General features: G+C 44.5%; 2 protein-coding genes across 4 annotated transcripts in view; both read left to right on the forward strand.

The window, feature by feature from the left end:
* Positions 1-5,447, forward strand: part of LOC109296250 (tubulin alpha-4 chain) — a 13,835-nt gene extending 8,388 nt beyond the window's left edge. Inside the window, exons 2-5 of the mRNA XM_019515570.1 lie at positions 1,501-1,714; positions 2,418-2,566; positions 2,924-3,604; positions 4,530-5,447. Of these exons, the coding sequence (XP_019371115.1) occupies positions 1,501-1,714; positions 2,418-2,566; positions 2,924-3,604; positions 4,530-4,823 (1,338 nt within the window). The 3' untranslated portion in view covers positions 4,824-5,447. The remainder of the gene's footprint in view (positions 1-1,500; positions 1,715-2,417; positions 2,567-2,923; positions 3,605-4,529) is intronic.
* Positions 1-15,845, forward strand: part of TUBA8 (tubulin alpha 8) — a 32,687-nt gene that overhangs the window by 8,369 nt on the left and 8,473 nt on the right. The window contains exon 1 of one of the 3 annotated variants that reach the window (XM_019515568.1): positions 13,733-14,031. The exons of 1 other annotated variant lie outside the window; for it this stretch is intronic. In XM_019515568.1, the coding sequence (XP_019371113.1) occupies positions 14,029-14,031 (3 nt within the window). In that variant the 5' untranslated portion in view covers positions 13,733-14,028. Of the gene's footprint in view, positions 1-13,732; positions 14,032-14,454; positions 14,571-15,845 lie in introns of those variants that run through there. One more of the 3 variants, XM_019515567.1, reaches the window with a different exon arrangement.

Consider the following 15,845-nt stretch of genomic DNA (forward strand, 5'->3'; position numbering starts at 1 on the left):
TGTTTTTAAATTCAGCTAGCCTACCCTTTCAGGTGGTGTAGCTCAATTTATCATAAACATGGGCAGATCTAGAATTTGGAAAAGGGAGGTGCAGATGGTGAGGTGCATCATTACATATAAAACACCATTTTTTCCTCCAGTTAAAAATAAACTAGAAGCATTACTAATATGTTAGGGGCCTAGGGCTCTCTTGTTCCATTTAAGACTGAAAAAGCAAAAAAACATTAGAAAAACAGTAGAACAAAGGATAGCTTGATTGGTGGAACATCGATCTTATTAAGAAGAAGAGAGGGTCATTAACACCTGTGGAATGAAGGGTTTAGAAGGGATCAGTTAGATTGTAATAACCCATGAAGTCAATTGACTCCCACAGCACTGCCTGACTTGAAATGCTGCTACCACTGACAGGCTGTTGGTTTTACACTTTGAGTGGAGCAAGAATCAAAGAGGGGTGCAAGTGCACAAGTTCACACCCTGTATCTGCCCTGATCATAACTCATCAGCTGCTCCTATGGGCACTCTGGAGTGTAGACATGGGCTAGTTTTGTTCAAATGTTGCTTGTCTTCCAGTGCCTTTCTATAATCCCTTGTGTGCTCAGGAAGGACTGACAAGTTCTTTAACAATTTACATGGAAAGATTTCATAAAAAAAACCCTTAGCTTCCTGCAGTGCAAAGACTCATGGGACACATCCCCAGAAATTTTAGTGCCACATATGAGTGAATACACTGCCAATGTGGAGCAGTAATTTGAATGTAGATAATGTGAATTATCTCCATAGTGAAGAGACACCTTATGACTGGCCGGGAAATGTTCTCAAAGATCTTATGTTTGAATATGTGCTTCTCAGAGGTCCCCTGTGAATTCACAGTATCACATTTATGGTACACAGTAAATACCACATTTATTTCTGTCAGCATCCAATTATTTTATTTTGTGTTTTAGCTTGCTCTCATTAAATATTTAGCTGACATGACAATGACCACTATAAAAATAAGTTCAATATATTTGATTCCATGGTCAAAATATATGTTGATGGCATTATTTAGAAAATACTGTACATGTGCTGGGTACTAGCCAAGGATAAAATAAATGATCCTGGCCCATGCACCTCATCTTGAATCTATCACAATCCTTAAGGCAGCATTTTACATACCTGCAAACATTCTTCTGTTTTTACAGGCATATGTCTGGTGTATACAGACATGTGTGTGCACAGTTCCAGATTAGTTCTGCCACAACATACGTTCACTCTATTACTAGTAAATAAGAGTTGCAACTTGTATTGAATGTGAAAAACAGTAGCTAGATGACAGTTTTCTGGGTCTCTGTGTACATCAGTTTCTGTTACATAGGCAAGGTTGGGAACTCCAAATCAAATCAAATTGAGAATTTGAACTGGGATTTCTGAATGCAGGTAAGCCAGGCTCATATGACTATTTGAAAGGAGAAAAAATAATGTGCACTAATTTTTTTGACCTCTTCTCTTTTCTTTCCATAGCGTGAGTGCATTTCTGTTCACGTTGGCCAGGCTGGAGTTCAGATCGGCAATGCATGCTGGGAACTTTTCTGTCTGGAACATGGTATTCAACCAGATGGTACCTTCAATGATCAGCCCTACAATGATGACTCCTTTGCCACGTTTTTCAGAGAAACAGGCACAGGAAAACATGTGCCACGGGCAATTATGGTGGATTTGGAGCAAACTGTTGTAGGTGAGTACAAAATAAATCCTAGAAAACTGAAAAGATTAAGGATAACCCTATAATCAGGAACACATAGGCTATTTCAGGCCTTTAAAAACAGAAACTTGCAAGGACCTTATCATCTCTCAAGGGGGATTACAGCTTCTGGTGGGAGAAGGCAATAACACTGATTATACCTGGCTATAGATACCCTGCCTTGCAATCAACCAAGACAAGAGTTTACTATAGCTCAATAGCTCTAACAACATGTCTACTGTACCTCTCTTCATGAAAATTGGCTCCTGTTTGTGGTAATAGTTGCCTTTGCTATCTGAGTGCTGCTTTTCTCCAGCAAAGATCACAGACAGAGGAATAAAGGCATGGGGCGGGGAGCGTAGGATGGATCCTGAGATTCCCTCTTCCTTTTCTGGGAAACCAGCATTTTACTCCTGCAAATCTCCCCTCTTTTGACAACTTCCATGTTTGGACACAACCATCATACTGTAAATTAGCATATTGCTACCACAGAGTAGCTGTTGTAGTGGCTTGAAAAGCTACTTTTATTTTTGCCTTTGGAACTTAGTGCACCTTATCTTAGCAACACAACTTTTTACCAGTCAACATATTTTGTAGCATTCAGACCTCTTTTTTCATGTTCTTGCCAATACAAAGGTCTGTTATTTAGGGACTCTATGGCATATTAAAAAAATTACGGTTGTTCTTTCTTGGACAGATGAGGTGAGGACTGGCACTTACCGACAGCTTTTTCACCCAGAGCAGTTGATCACTGGAAAAGAGGATGCAGCTAATAACTATGCCCGTGGCCACTATACTATTGGCAAAGACAGAATCGACATGGCATTGGATCGTATCCGTAAACTGGTAAGTGTCAGTACATTGTAAATGAGAAGTGGGGTTGGTGGCAGAGGTGGTGATACGCAGTTCTTGTTTTAGTCCCACTGAGGTCATTGGCTCAGAATAGACTGTCAGGTCCTGGGAACACAGGTCAGCTCCTGATGGATGGCTACTCAGACAGAGGCCATGAAATAAGGTTTCTGCAACTTAGAGTTTTCACCCTATGGCTCCAACCCCCTTCAAAAATTGGGACTTTTTCTAGGAAATTCCCTGCTGAACTCTGTGCTGTGTGTTGGGTACAGATGTTTCAGATTCAGTCTGAGGATGGAGTCATAGGAGTCTTAGAGATGCAAATGATTCCTTGCATTCTCTCTTATTTTTCAGGCTGATGCCTGCTCTGGGCTGCAGGGATTCCTGATTTTCCACAGCTTTGGTGGGGGCACAGGATCTGGATTTACTTCCTTGCTGATGGAACGGCTCTCCCTGGACTACGGCAAGAAATCCAAACTGGAGTTTGCCATCTATCCTGCCCCTCAAGTCTCTACCGCTGTAGTGGAGCCCTACAACTCCATCCTGACCACCCACACCACCCTGGAGCACTCAGATTGTGCCTTCATGGTGGACAATGAGGCCATCTATGACATCTGCCGCCGTAACCTGGACATTGAACGTCCCACTTACACCAACCTTAACCGCCTCATCAGCCAGATAGTCTCCTCAATTACGGCCTCTCTGCGCTTTGATGGGGCCCTCAATGTGGATCTGACAGAATTTCAGACCAACCTGGTGCCCTACCCACGCATCCACTTCCCCTTGGTGACCTATGCACCCATCCTGTCCTCTGAGAGGGCCTACCATGAGCAGCTGTCTGTAGCAGAAATCACCAGTTCCTGCTTTGAGCCCAACAACCAGATGGTGAAGTGTGACCCACGGCATGGGAAGTACATGGCCTGCTGCATGCTGTATCGGGGTGATGTTGTGCCCAAAGATGTCAATGTAGCTATTGCTGCCATCAAGACCAAGAGAACCATCCAGTTTGTGGACTGGTGTCCCACAGGCTTCAAGGTGATGGAAGCAAAAGTGCACTGCCCTTTTTACTAAAGATGCATTGTGTGTCTAGACTTAAGTGTGGTTTCACCTCTTCTGTTTTCACTGAAGAGAGAAGTGAACTGTTAGTAGTGTGTGTGGCTCCTTTGGAATTTTGACACAGCCTCCAAAGCATGAGCTGTTTGGCAGTTTGGGAAATGCCAACTTTTTTTTAATACTTAAAGTCCTTAGAAACTGTTGGGAAACCTAAACTATCAAAACAAAAGGTTCTATTTAAAAAACAAAACAAATGAATACATTTTGAGTAAATGAAACATGAATATAATTGCTTTGTGGATGAAATTTCTTTTTATAAAGATAGCTTCTAGTCTTGAACAGCTCAGTATAAGTGCGCGATACATGCTTCTGCTTGTGGGAAGCTCTAATAGGCATCATTTCCAGAGCCATGCTGACATCAGCAATGAATCCAGATAATCCATATTGATGCAACTTGAGTGTGAATATGTATAGGTGGAAAATGCTTTCTGTGTTAGCTCATATGGAAGAGCTAGATGAAAGTTTATTCTCAATTTTGCATCAGGAGTAAAAAACAAAAAAGGCAAGTATGGTGCCAGTATGCATTAAGAAGGGAGAAAAAATAAGGCAGGCAGTTAAAACAGTGCTCTACTGAACACTGATACACCCTCATTTGTAGTCCTGTGCCCAATTTGTGTTTCCCTCTCTGGTTTCCTGGATATTGGCTGTGAATGGAATGTTTCTACGGATGGCACTTACCATTAGGATAATATCAATATCATAAGTCATCCACTCTTCACAATCACATATGAAGTTATTTAATGCTTCCTACATGTTTTTTTTAATTGTGTTTTTTCTTTTCTTCCTCTCTCTTCTTTTCCTTCTTCCCTTTTTTTTTCCTTGTCCATCTTACTTTTCCTACTTCCAGGTTGGCATAAATTACCAGCCTCCCACAATAACTCCTGGAGGAGACCTGGCGCAGGTGCAGCGTGCTGTCTGCATGCTAAGCAACACCACAGCCATTGCTGAGGCCTGGGCAAGACTGGACCACAAGTTTGATCTGATGTATGCCAAGAGAGCATTTGTGCACTGGTACGTCGGAGAAGGCATGGAAGAAGGGGAGTTTGCAGAGGCCCGAGAAGACTTGTCCGCCTTGGAGAAGGACTACGAGGAAGTGGGAACTGACTCATTTGTGGAAGAAAATGATGAGGAGGAATTTTAAAATACACTTTGCTCCCTTGGTGTGCATAAGATTGTCTCTGTATCTCTTTATGGCACACATCTAGGTTCTTCCTTGTACTAACATAGCAGTTTCTATGGTCTGTGAGCATCTAAAGGTCCAAGTTCCAAAAATACTCTGTCTGACTCAGTGAATCAAAAGACAACGGTCATGATCACACCAACTCATGATTCCAAGAAGCACCAGTCCTTTCCAATACATCCTAAGATAAAGGGATTTTTCTGGAGTTCCAGTAGAATACAGTGGGCCCCAGAAATATCCTGATCTGAGGAATTTGAATGTATCATATTTGCTTTAATATACAATATATAATTGTGCCAGTGAGGCTTAAACAGTTACAGGGTTACTACTGCAGCAAGAAATATTACTGAATAGCAATAGCATTGTTTGTCCTTAATTTAAAATTAGTTAGACAATACAAAAATTTAAAATATTATGTTAGTAAAATCTTCCCTGCTTAAAAAAGTATGTGGACATTCAAGACTATCAAATACCTGCTCTGCCAAAGACCTGCTGAAGGATACCCTGTTGTTGCTTTCTGACGGTACTGTAATTGCTTGGGATAGCACTTCAGTAAAAATAAAGAGCACAAAATTAATGGATGCATGTGAAAAGTCTGATTCTAGTGATTTGCCCAGCATCACATAGGAACTCTGTGGCAGAGCCAGGAATAGAATTTAATTCTTCAGGGAAGCATTCAACTCACTTGCCCTTTCTTAACTTTCTGCAATCTCTTACTTCATTCACTATACACTTTCCAACTTATACAACAAATGAGGTAGGGATCTTATGCAACCCTGACCCAGAACCAGATAATCTTTATTTAACACAATGAGTTAGGAAGAGACATTGTGATAAAAATAGTACATGGTTATATAGTTAAAGATTGCATCCATAATACATATTTTACTAAAGGGCTAAATTAAGGTCACTCAGTCTGGCATCAAGTTTGTCATGACTAACTTCCTTTTTAAGCTTGGCTTTAAAATGTGAGTATGTTTTTGTATTTTTGTGCACTATTTTCTCAGTTTTTAGAAAAGAAAACCAACGCCCCCCCCCCCAGCATTTCCATCATGTGGTACTCTATCCCATAGTTAGGGACCTACCAAATTCATAGTGGAAGTAGGCTGCATGGCGGCTCTTTTAACCTTGCATGTTCTCCCTTGCGCACCTTGCCTCTTGCCTGTTGCTCCCCACTAATGCTGATTAGTGAAGGACCCTGCCACTCCCTCCTGTTCGGCAGGGAAGCTAAAACTGTGGTTTTAAACATGGCGCTGTTTTTGCCTCCCCTTCAGTCACCAGCAAACAGCAGGGCTGTCTGCGGCCCCTCAGCCAATTAGTGGCAGAAAGCCAAAATTGCGCCATATTTAAAACCACAGTTTTCACTTCCCACTGATCAGCAGCAAGCTGTAAGTGGGGCCTCTACACCAATTAGCAGTGGGGGAGAGGGGTATGGGGGAACCTGAAAGATTAAAGGAGCCACAGCGCACCCTGCTTGTGCCATGAATTCAGTTCATCATCATCACTGAAATTTTATCATCATCATAGTTCATCACAATCATTGAAACTTTTTGATTCTTTGCATGCATCTCTGCCATATCAGCTAATGTACAGTAATAGTAGGTTGTCATCTTCTCTGGGGTCCTGTAACAAGACGAGGCCCTAAGGGTGGCTGTGATCCCCCTGGTGGCCATGATGCCCCCTGCTGGCCATGCAGCACCTGTTTGGCTCTGGGTACCCACCCTCTTTTGCCCTCTTTCCTGCCACACCTTACTGTTATTGTTACTAGGATAAAGGGAGGGTGCCCAGGGTCCCAGAGCAAGTCCTTATCTACTAGCTGTCATTGGGTTCCTCCCAAACCCCACTGCTCTCCATCCTGCCCTCCTGTCCCATCTGTGCTCTAGGGCACTAGTTACGTTAATGAAAGAGTGGGCAATTATTTGGGTCCAGGGACCATATAGGAAGTTTTGATGAGCTGTTGTGGGCTGGGTCAGCACCTTCCCCCTCCCCACACCCCTTGTGCAACAATTCACCAAAACTCCCTATGGGACTTTGGCAGGTGGGGAGCAGTGCTCAGGAGTGGGATGGGCACGATCTGCTCCCTGCATGCCCTGTCCTGTGGGGAGGAGTGGGGAGTGTGTATAGGGGTGGGGGGATGGTGGGGTATGTGCAGCAGAGCTAGCCAGGGGTGAGAGAAGGGAGGAAGAGGAGGGGAGGGGACACATGCAGCAGAGCTTGCCCAGTCCACAGCTGCCCCCGTGAGACAGAAGCCACCTGGCTGAAGCTCCTCCCCACTCAGTGGCACAGCAGGGGCAGGAGCAGAAACAGGAGTTGCAGCTGGAGGCGAAGGGAGCGGAATAACCTCACTGGCTGCAGCCCCGGGCCAGTGCACAGCTTCTGGTGGGGCTGCAGCCAGTTGGATGCTGCTGTGATCCCCTGACCTCCAGCAGTGGCTCCTCCTCCTGCTTCTGCTCTGCCCCAGCTCCAGCTCCAGCTCCAGCTGCACTGCTTTGGGTGGATGGTGGGTGGGGGAGGAGGGGGAGCCACAGCCACAGCCAGGTGGCTCCCACTGAAGACAAGGGGAGCAGAGTAGCACCAGGAACAGCTCTGCCAAAACTGCGCATGCTGGCTGGGGCCCAGGCTGTCTGGCGTGGGTGGGAGCATGGCCAGGGCTATCTCAGTGAAAGCATGTTCAGCTCAGCAGCCATGGACTAGATCCAGTCAGTTGGTGGGCTGAATTTGGCCTGCAGGCTTTATTTTGCTTACCCCTGCCTTAAGGACTAATTTTGTGGTCTCCAACCTCCCCTACAGCCATGTCGCTGCCTTCTAGGTGTTACTAGTTAATCACTGCAGTGGGCATTCAGCCCCACATTCAATACCATGCTTCTCCAGGCCTCTGTATCCTTGTTGGGGCCTCATCTGCCCCTTTTCTCTTGCTGGGGCTTTTTGCCTAGGCCCACTATGCCAGCTCTAGTCTCACCCCTTCTTGGGCTCTGGGCCCCCAGCCCTGGTCTCCACTTTCCTTGAGCACTGTGACCCTCAGGCACTATTGGGACCTCCCTGTCCCCTTATAGTCCTAAACTGGCCCACCAGTAAAATATAACAAAAGAACAAGCCCTCTGGTTGCAACATAGACTCTCCACAGACTGTGCTTCAACATAAGCATCAGCTCCCTGGCTGAACCACCACACTCCCCTCAAAACTGGGTCCTACTTCCCTGTAGGCATCTTGTTTCCAGATTTTAGGGTCTCTTGTTTCAGCTGACAGCAGCTCTGGGTTTCTGAGCTGTCTATATACTAGACCTCTTTGCAGCTTGTTGCTCTGTGACTGTCCCTTGGGGAGAATTATTCCCTCCCCGCCCCCAGGGCAGCCACTACTATAGAATCATAGAAAATTAGTGTTGGGAGAGATCTCAGAGGTCATCTAGTCCAAACCCATGCTCAAAGCCAGACCAACCCCAACCAGATCATTCCAGCCAGGGCTTGTCAAGCTGAGCCTTGAAAACCCCCAAGGATGTAGATTCCACTACTTCTATAGGTAACCTGTTCCAGTACTTCACCACTCTCCCAGGAAGAAAGTTTTTCCTAGTATCCAACTTAAACCTCCCTTAAACCTAAAGGTCACTCTGAATCCTAGCCCTACCCTCCATTGCATCTACTATACCCCCCAGATTGGTGTTATCCGCAAACTTGCTGAGGGTGCAATCCATCCCATCTTCCAGATAGTTAATGAAGACATTGAACAAAACTGGCTCCTGGACTGAGCCCCAGGGCACTCCACTTGATACTGGCTGCCAGTTAGACACTGAGCTGTTGATTACTACCCATTCAGCCCAACAATCTAGCCAGCTTTCTATCTACCTTACAGTTCATTCATCCGACCAACGCATACTTCCTCAGCTTGCTTGCAAGAATGCTGTAGGAGATGGTATCAAAATCCTTGCTAAATAAAGTCAAGGTATATTACATCTACTGATTTCCCTACTTCTACAGAGCCAGTCATCTCATCACAGATGGCAATCAGGTTAGTCAGACATGACTTACCTTGGTGAATCCATGCTGACTGTTCCTAATCACCGTCTTCTCCTCCAAGTGCTTAGAAATAGATTCTTTGAGGACCTGCTCCATGATTTTTCTAGGGACTGAGGTAAGGCTGACCAGTCTGCAGTTCCCCAATCCTCCTTTTTCCTTTCTTAAATATAGGCACTATAGTTGCCTTTTTTCAGTTGTTTGGAACTGCCCCCAATCACCATGAGTTTTCAAAGATAATGGCCAGCAACTCTGCAATCACATCAGCCAACTCCCTCAGCACTCTTGGATGCATTGCATCCCACTCCATGGTCTTCTACACATCCAGCTTTTCTAAATAGTCCCTACCCTGTTCTTCCACCAGCAAGGGCTGCTCACCTCCTCCCCAAACTGTGCCTCTAGGTATAGTAGTCTGGGAGCTGACCTTGTCTGTGAAAACTGAGGTGAAAAAGGCATTGAGCATTTCAGCCTTTTCCTCATCAACTGTCACTAGGATGCCTTCCCAATTCAGTAAGGGACTCACACTTTCCTTGACATTCCTCTTGTTGCTGACATGTAGAAACCCTTCTTACCATGTAACTACAGGTCTGCCTGTTAGCTGGTAGACGGTTTACAAGCAGTTAGCTTGTGTATTAGCTACCAGCCTGCCTAGAGCCAGCTTAGTTTGCTGCAGCTCTCTCTTAAAATAATAGGAGCCCTCTGGCTCTTTATTACAGGTCCCTTATGTGGGCCCACATTAGAGAGGAGCAAGCCCCACATTTTCCCTTTTGGTTTCACAGACACTTGCTGGCAGCAGAGGAATGGTAAAATGGGGAGACAGTGGAGGGGCTCTGGAGGGGAGTGTTCTCTAGTAGGTGAGATTCTTCTGAACCTTAGGCTTGGGTCCTTTTATTTCTCCACTCCAATCCTGCCCCCCTCTCTCCTTGCCTCTTGTTCTTTTTCCTAATATGTTTCTCCATGCCTACCCATTACTATCGCTGTTCTGCATGCTTGTCATGCCAGCTGTAGGCTTCTTGCCCAACCAGTTCTTGTCTTTCTGTTTGGGTGCCCTGCAGAAGTCCCAGTCTATACATTATGCACATCCAGTCCTTGTTGCCTGGGTCACCCAGACCTGGCATCCCTTCTTCTGGCTCCTTGTCCAGTGTCACCATCCCATATCCACTGTCCCCACTCCCAACTGCCTTCTCCTTCCCCAGCCTCTTCATTCAATCTCAGTGTACCCCCACAGACAAATGACTCCTACCTCTTATCCTAAACGTTTTACCCTACCAGGCCTTCTTCTACTCTGGCTCCCATTACAATGTCTTCCCTGTTTCCAGTCCCAGCCTGACAGACCTTTTCCTCATCCCTATTCCCAGAGCTCTTCTCATTCCACAAGATTCTTCTGCCTGACCTCTTTTTCCATTGCCCTCTTATTTCAGTTGCCCCGCACCCTCTGTATCACCTTTCCTTATTCCCTTCTTCCTCCCCTTTTCTCTTCCTGTGATTCAATGTGGAAAAAGAATCAAGCTGACAACTGGGTTTTAGGAAGTATTCTGTCCCCTGTGAACAAGGCTGTGTGCAGGGAAGGCAAGACAGCTATTTTTCCTGTGGCTGATAGTGCTGATGCTGAAAAGAGGTCAGTTCTGTTGTCCTTCACCAACTAACAATCCACTATAATGTAGGTAATGAAGAGATTTGATCTCAGTAAGTGCCTAGAGCCTCACTGGACCAAGTATCCTCAACTCCAACAGACTTCAAAGCAACTTTTGGGTGTTCTGTCCCTTGCAGCAGAAACACAGCCATGTACTGATAGGTTTGGTTTGTAGAGGTATGTATGTTGATAGGCTTGGTGTAATTGGTTAACAGATAATAACTATAATTGACGTAGCGTTAGAAGTAACAGTATCTGCAGTATATGGGTTACAGGAGAATGGTACTGAAAGTTCTGGGAATCCTTCTGACATAGTAATAATGCAGATACAAATACCCAAAAAGGGTTAACATACAGCTCCCAAGTTCCTGCCCAGCTGCTGCCACTGCCCCCACCTTTCTGTGCTGGTTGCCTGTGACCAGGTTCCGTTTCCTTCTTTGGTTTCTGCTTTCTACCTCTGCTCTGAGGTGGGGCTGGGTGGCAGGAGGCTGTTTCACATGCAGCAGGGGGAAATCTGGGCTGCCTATGCTGCAAGTGGGGAACCATGCACATGTGAGTGAGTCTGTGCTGTTTGTGCGCACAGTGAAAGAGTCGAGCTGCCTGGGCTGCACATGTCGGGGAGAGCTGGGCTATATATGTGGCAAGGGAAACCCCAGGGGTCTGCAACCTGCACACCATGCAGTCCCTCCACCATCCAGAAGTTGTACAGCTCTGACTTGCATAAATCCAGTGTAGTATTACCTTGGAAAAACAATCAAGGGTAAAACTGTGCTGCTGAAAGTTATGTCTTTGCGAGTGTGCGTCCAGAGGTGCCCCAGGATAGCCATTTTCTATAGGCAAACAGGCTACTAATTTGTCCTCCTCTACTGCCATATGGAGGCACTGTAATGATGCCTACACTGAGCACCTACTCAGGAATATAGCTGATGTGGCATCCCATCTAGATTGACGGTAGCTCCTACTTCTTTTATGCCTTGGAGAAAATGAGTGGTGTCAAGAAGTACATCATTTGCCTCCTAACAGAAGATGGTATCTTCTCGCAGATCCCAGTGAGCTCTGGGAAAGGGCAAGAGATTTTTACATGGGACTCTTCTGTCCAGATCCAACTTATTACTATGTTGTAAGGTCCTGTGGGAGAGACTAGCACAGGTCAGCATGTGTGACTGGGACCAGCTGGAGGATTGTCTCAATTTGGCTGTGTTATCAGAAGCCTTCTGCCTGATGTCTACCAATGAATCTCTGGGTATTGATGGTAAGACAGTAGAGTTCTACCATGTCTTCTGGAAGACCACCCATTGAATAGACCATGTTGCAGTCTGATCTGAAAGGAATGGGGAGCTTCCCCTGTCAAGCAAGAGGGGTGTGCTGATCATACTGCCCCAAAAGGGAAACTACTGTGACCTAAAGAATTGGTGCCCAGTCTCATTTCTTTGCATGGACTAAAGGTCATAGCAAAAGCCATCTTGTTGAGGCTGAGGTCTGTGCTGGCAGATGCAGCTCACCCCAACTGGATGTACACAATTCCAGGGTGCATCATCTTTGATAACTTGCACATGGTCCAGGATCTCCTCAAGCTCACTTGGAGGGACTGCCAATCATTCACCCTCCTGTTCCTTAACCAGGAGAAAATGTTTGATAGTAGTGGCCAGCAGATACCTCATAGGGAGGGAATTTGGCTTGGGTCCTTGTTTCATATGGTTTCTCCAGGTACCTTCAAAGGGGTAAGCTCAACTGGACCCTGATTGAATCCATCACTTTTGGATGGGAAGTGCATCAAGCCTCCCTACATCCAGCTCTATACCATCACCACAGAACCCTTCCTTTGGCTCTTATGCAAGTGGTTGTTGGGTCTGGTGTTTACTAAACTGATCATGAGAATGTCCTTTTGGTGTATGCCAACAAAATGCTCCTCACCATCCAAGGCCATAATGAACTGGTGCAGGTAGAAGCTTCCCAATCCATCTACACAGTGGCCTTCTCTGCCGGGATCAAGAATTCTGGCCTGATGGTGGGTGGTTAATGGATGGCAGGTGGGCTCACTCCTGCCTGTGAGTTGAGCAAGGTTATGAATTGGTTTGAAAACCATCACCAGGTGGTCTTGGAATATTTCTCTCAAGGTCTGATCTTTGTCAAGTATAGGTTGTAGTTATGTGATGATTCTTTTGATCTGTTCCAGTGTGGGGTAGTAGGTGACCACCAGGGGTGTGTGGTCAAAAATACTTTTGATATTGTAGCAGGTTACTGTGAGGGATAGCTCTTTCAAATGTGTGGTCTGTTTTTCAACTGGAGTGTCCTGGTTATATAAAGGCAGATTTTAGGTTAGTCAGGTGAGCACCATGAGTGTTTTCCTCAAAGCAGACCCAGTGGTATAGGAGATCCTGGCTGTAGATTGCAACTTTTTTGATAGGCTTGGGATGATTACTGGTCTTGTCGACATAGGTATGGTGGTCTGTGGGTTTTCTGCGTATAGTGGTATGTAGGGTGCTATTCTGGATATGAATTGTTATCTAGAAAGTTGATGTTAAGGTAGGAGTATTCCAGAGAAAGTCTGACTGAGGGGTGATAGTTGTTAAATCTGTGGTGGAAGTCAATAAGTGAGTCTAGATGTTTTGTTTAGATAATGAAGATATATCTTCATGAACTGGACCAAACAGGTATAGTGCAAGTTTGATATTGCAGTTTTCTATAAATTTTTCTTCCAGGTGGCTCATGAAGAGGTTGGCATTCCAAGGGGCCATCTTTGTGACCCACAGCTGTGATTATGGTTTGGAAGAAGTGATGATTATTGAAAGTAAAGTTGTAGGGTGAGGATGAGGTGGATAATTTGTGCAACACTCCCAATAAGAAATCCATAAGAGTCTGTGTGTCTCAGATATTTCCTGAACCATCATGTCTATAGTAATAGTACAATCCTACTCCAAAATAAAAAGGCAATCCCCTCCAACTAGCTACAAACAATGAATTGAATTAAGCAAAGATATACCGGTAGCTAAAAGCTGGTTACCAATGGACAGTACAATATCCCAGTACTAACTTGTGTAAGGTGAATTTACCCTAAATAATAAGAAATGTACATTTTGTACTGTAATAGCTAAATGTACACAATGTGATTCTAAGAAAAGGAGAGAACAGACTGTTCAGATTCTGAGGAGTTAACTGTGTTATACTCCTTGTAACGTGAGCTCTGAGTCTGAGATAGGTTTCCTGTTTTCAACTTTCAGCCTGGAGCAGAAGCAGCAGACTGTAAAGCAGTCCCTGGATGTAAGTACTTCTACATGTGCATATATCCATTCAGCTATTCTTTTGCTATAAGCACTGCAACAAGAAGCCAATTCTCTTCTTGTTCAGTTAAACCAGCTGGATTCTGACTTGAATATTTCACAGCTGTACTGTGGTCCCAGGTACTGACATATGCAAAGAGAAGCAATAAAATAAATTAGGATATGCAAGGGGAGTCAGACGAAAGCAAGGACACAGAAGAAGCTATAGAAAGGACTGGACACGAGCAGTGGTATAATACACCAGAATGGTAATTATACTTATTCTCCATCTCTTTATTTCCTGCTCTGTTTGTATTTCACATTCCTTTGTTTTCTCTACTTTCTGTAGTGGAGCCTGGGAAAGATTCTTGTGCACATATAAAGGCTACTGGTGAGAGAATATGAATATGTGAATTGTATATAGGTACAGAGAGCCTGAATTTAATCTTGCGTGTATCTAAGTGGTCAAAGAATCTGCAATATATGCTGAATTGGGTTATGCTCTGATTTTATATGTCTGTAGGGAGAAATTTGTAGTGTACTGAATATTGGGAATAGGGATGAACTGTGTGTGTGTGTGGAGGGAGTAGGTATAGGAGTTAGTGATGTAAATGGGAAGAGGTGTGGAGATTGTGACCTACTCCCCACCCTGCACTATGACACTGATGAGTAGCAGCAGTTGTTTGGTGTATGGCCCAGGCTCCCCCCCCTACTTTACAGTTCAGAGTCACACAACAGCAGAGAAAGTTGTATCAAAAACTGCTATTGCTGACCAAGAAGGGAAGTGAACACCACTGGAGACATTATGGTAAGTGGGACCATGGGAATGCCACCCTCATACAGGGCATAGGAGGATTTGTGGGGGAGGAAGAGGAAAGGAGTCAGGGAGATCTGCTATGTGTCCTGTTGTGGAGCCTGATGAGAAGCAAAAGGTTTAGCTTGCTTTCGCTTTCAGGGTCTAGATTCAGCTGGTAGATTCAATCAGGTACTGATGCAGGTGAACTGCGTTGAGAATACCTTGTTGGCCACGAGGTGCTCTTGGCCCAGCCTTTACAACAGAGTAGCCTATTTGTTGCCAAGTGAGTGCTTTTATTCCTGGCATTTTATTCTACTTCATTCCTCAAGTGGAAGATTGAAACCCTTACACCTGGGAGGTTGCTTAACAGAGTGTTCCTCTTACTTGTAAAGCAGACAAGCAGAGAAGAAGAAAATCCAAGGATAGACCAAACCGTTCCTATCAATCCCTCTAATCCATCACAAAATCCATGCTGGGAAAGTTCATTCTGAACACACAAAAATACCAGCATATCCCATATGATATGAAAGGGCCACAACACTAATTTTGTATCTGTTGAGCTCCTGTGTAGAGAGTCAGAGAATTCATAACTTCAGCAATCAATGGCAATGAAACAAAAATAAAAATACAGAAATTTTCATCTAGGTAGGGATATATATTTTTAAATGATACTGTCAATAAGAAACCAGTACGAGGGTTGGACAGTTCACTAGGGTTGTGATTTTAGATTCTATTTTCTTAAGAGTTGTGAGCAGTCTCCAATCACCACAGATCCAAGAAAGTTTCAAGGATGCCCACAGACCCTGTTATGACATCAGCCTTTTGCCAGTCATTAGTTGTTTGTGTCATAGAGCCCTGATCTCACTGATACATCACAAAGTAAAAGGAGAAACTCCTGCTCTTGAATACAAAAAGCAAGTGAGATTCAGAATGTGTCAAATGCAGGCTGGGAAAATTATAGCACACCATATTTTCCTTCAGTGGAATTCTAATTAAGTCAGTGGAGTTACAACCAGAACGATCTGTTCAGTGCCTTTTGCTTGTAATTCTGAAACTTAAGTTTAGTAGCATATGGGTAATATAGCATTTCACATCATTTGTAGCTTCCTATTAGAAAACTCAAAAGAAGTCACTTTAAAAATGTAGTTGAAATAGTCACAAAAGTCAGTGCTTTGTTAAATTAGTGTAACCCTTATAAGCATCATGTGAATCTCTATTCATTGAACATGAGCGCGTGCGCGCGCGCGCACACACACACACACACACACACACACACACACACACACA

This window comes from Gavialis gangeticus, unplaced genomic scaffold (assembly GCF_001723915.1).
Source record: "Gavialis gangeticus isolate Ggan-Ray unplaced genomic scaffold, GavGan_comp1, whole genome shotgun sequence".
Lineage (NCBI taxonomy): Eukaryota > Metazoa > Chordata > Crocodylia > Gavialidae > Gavialis > Gavialis gangeticus.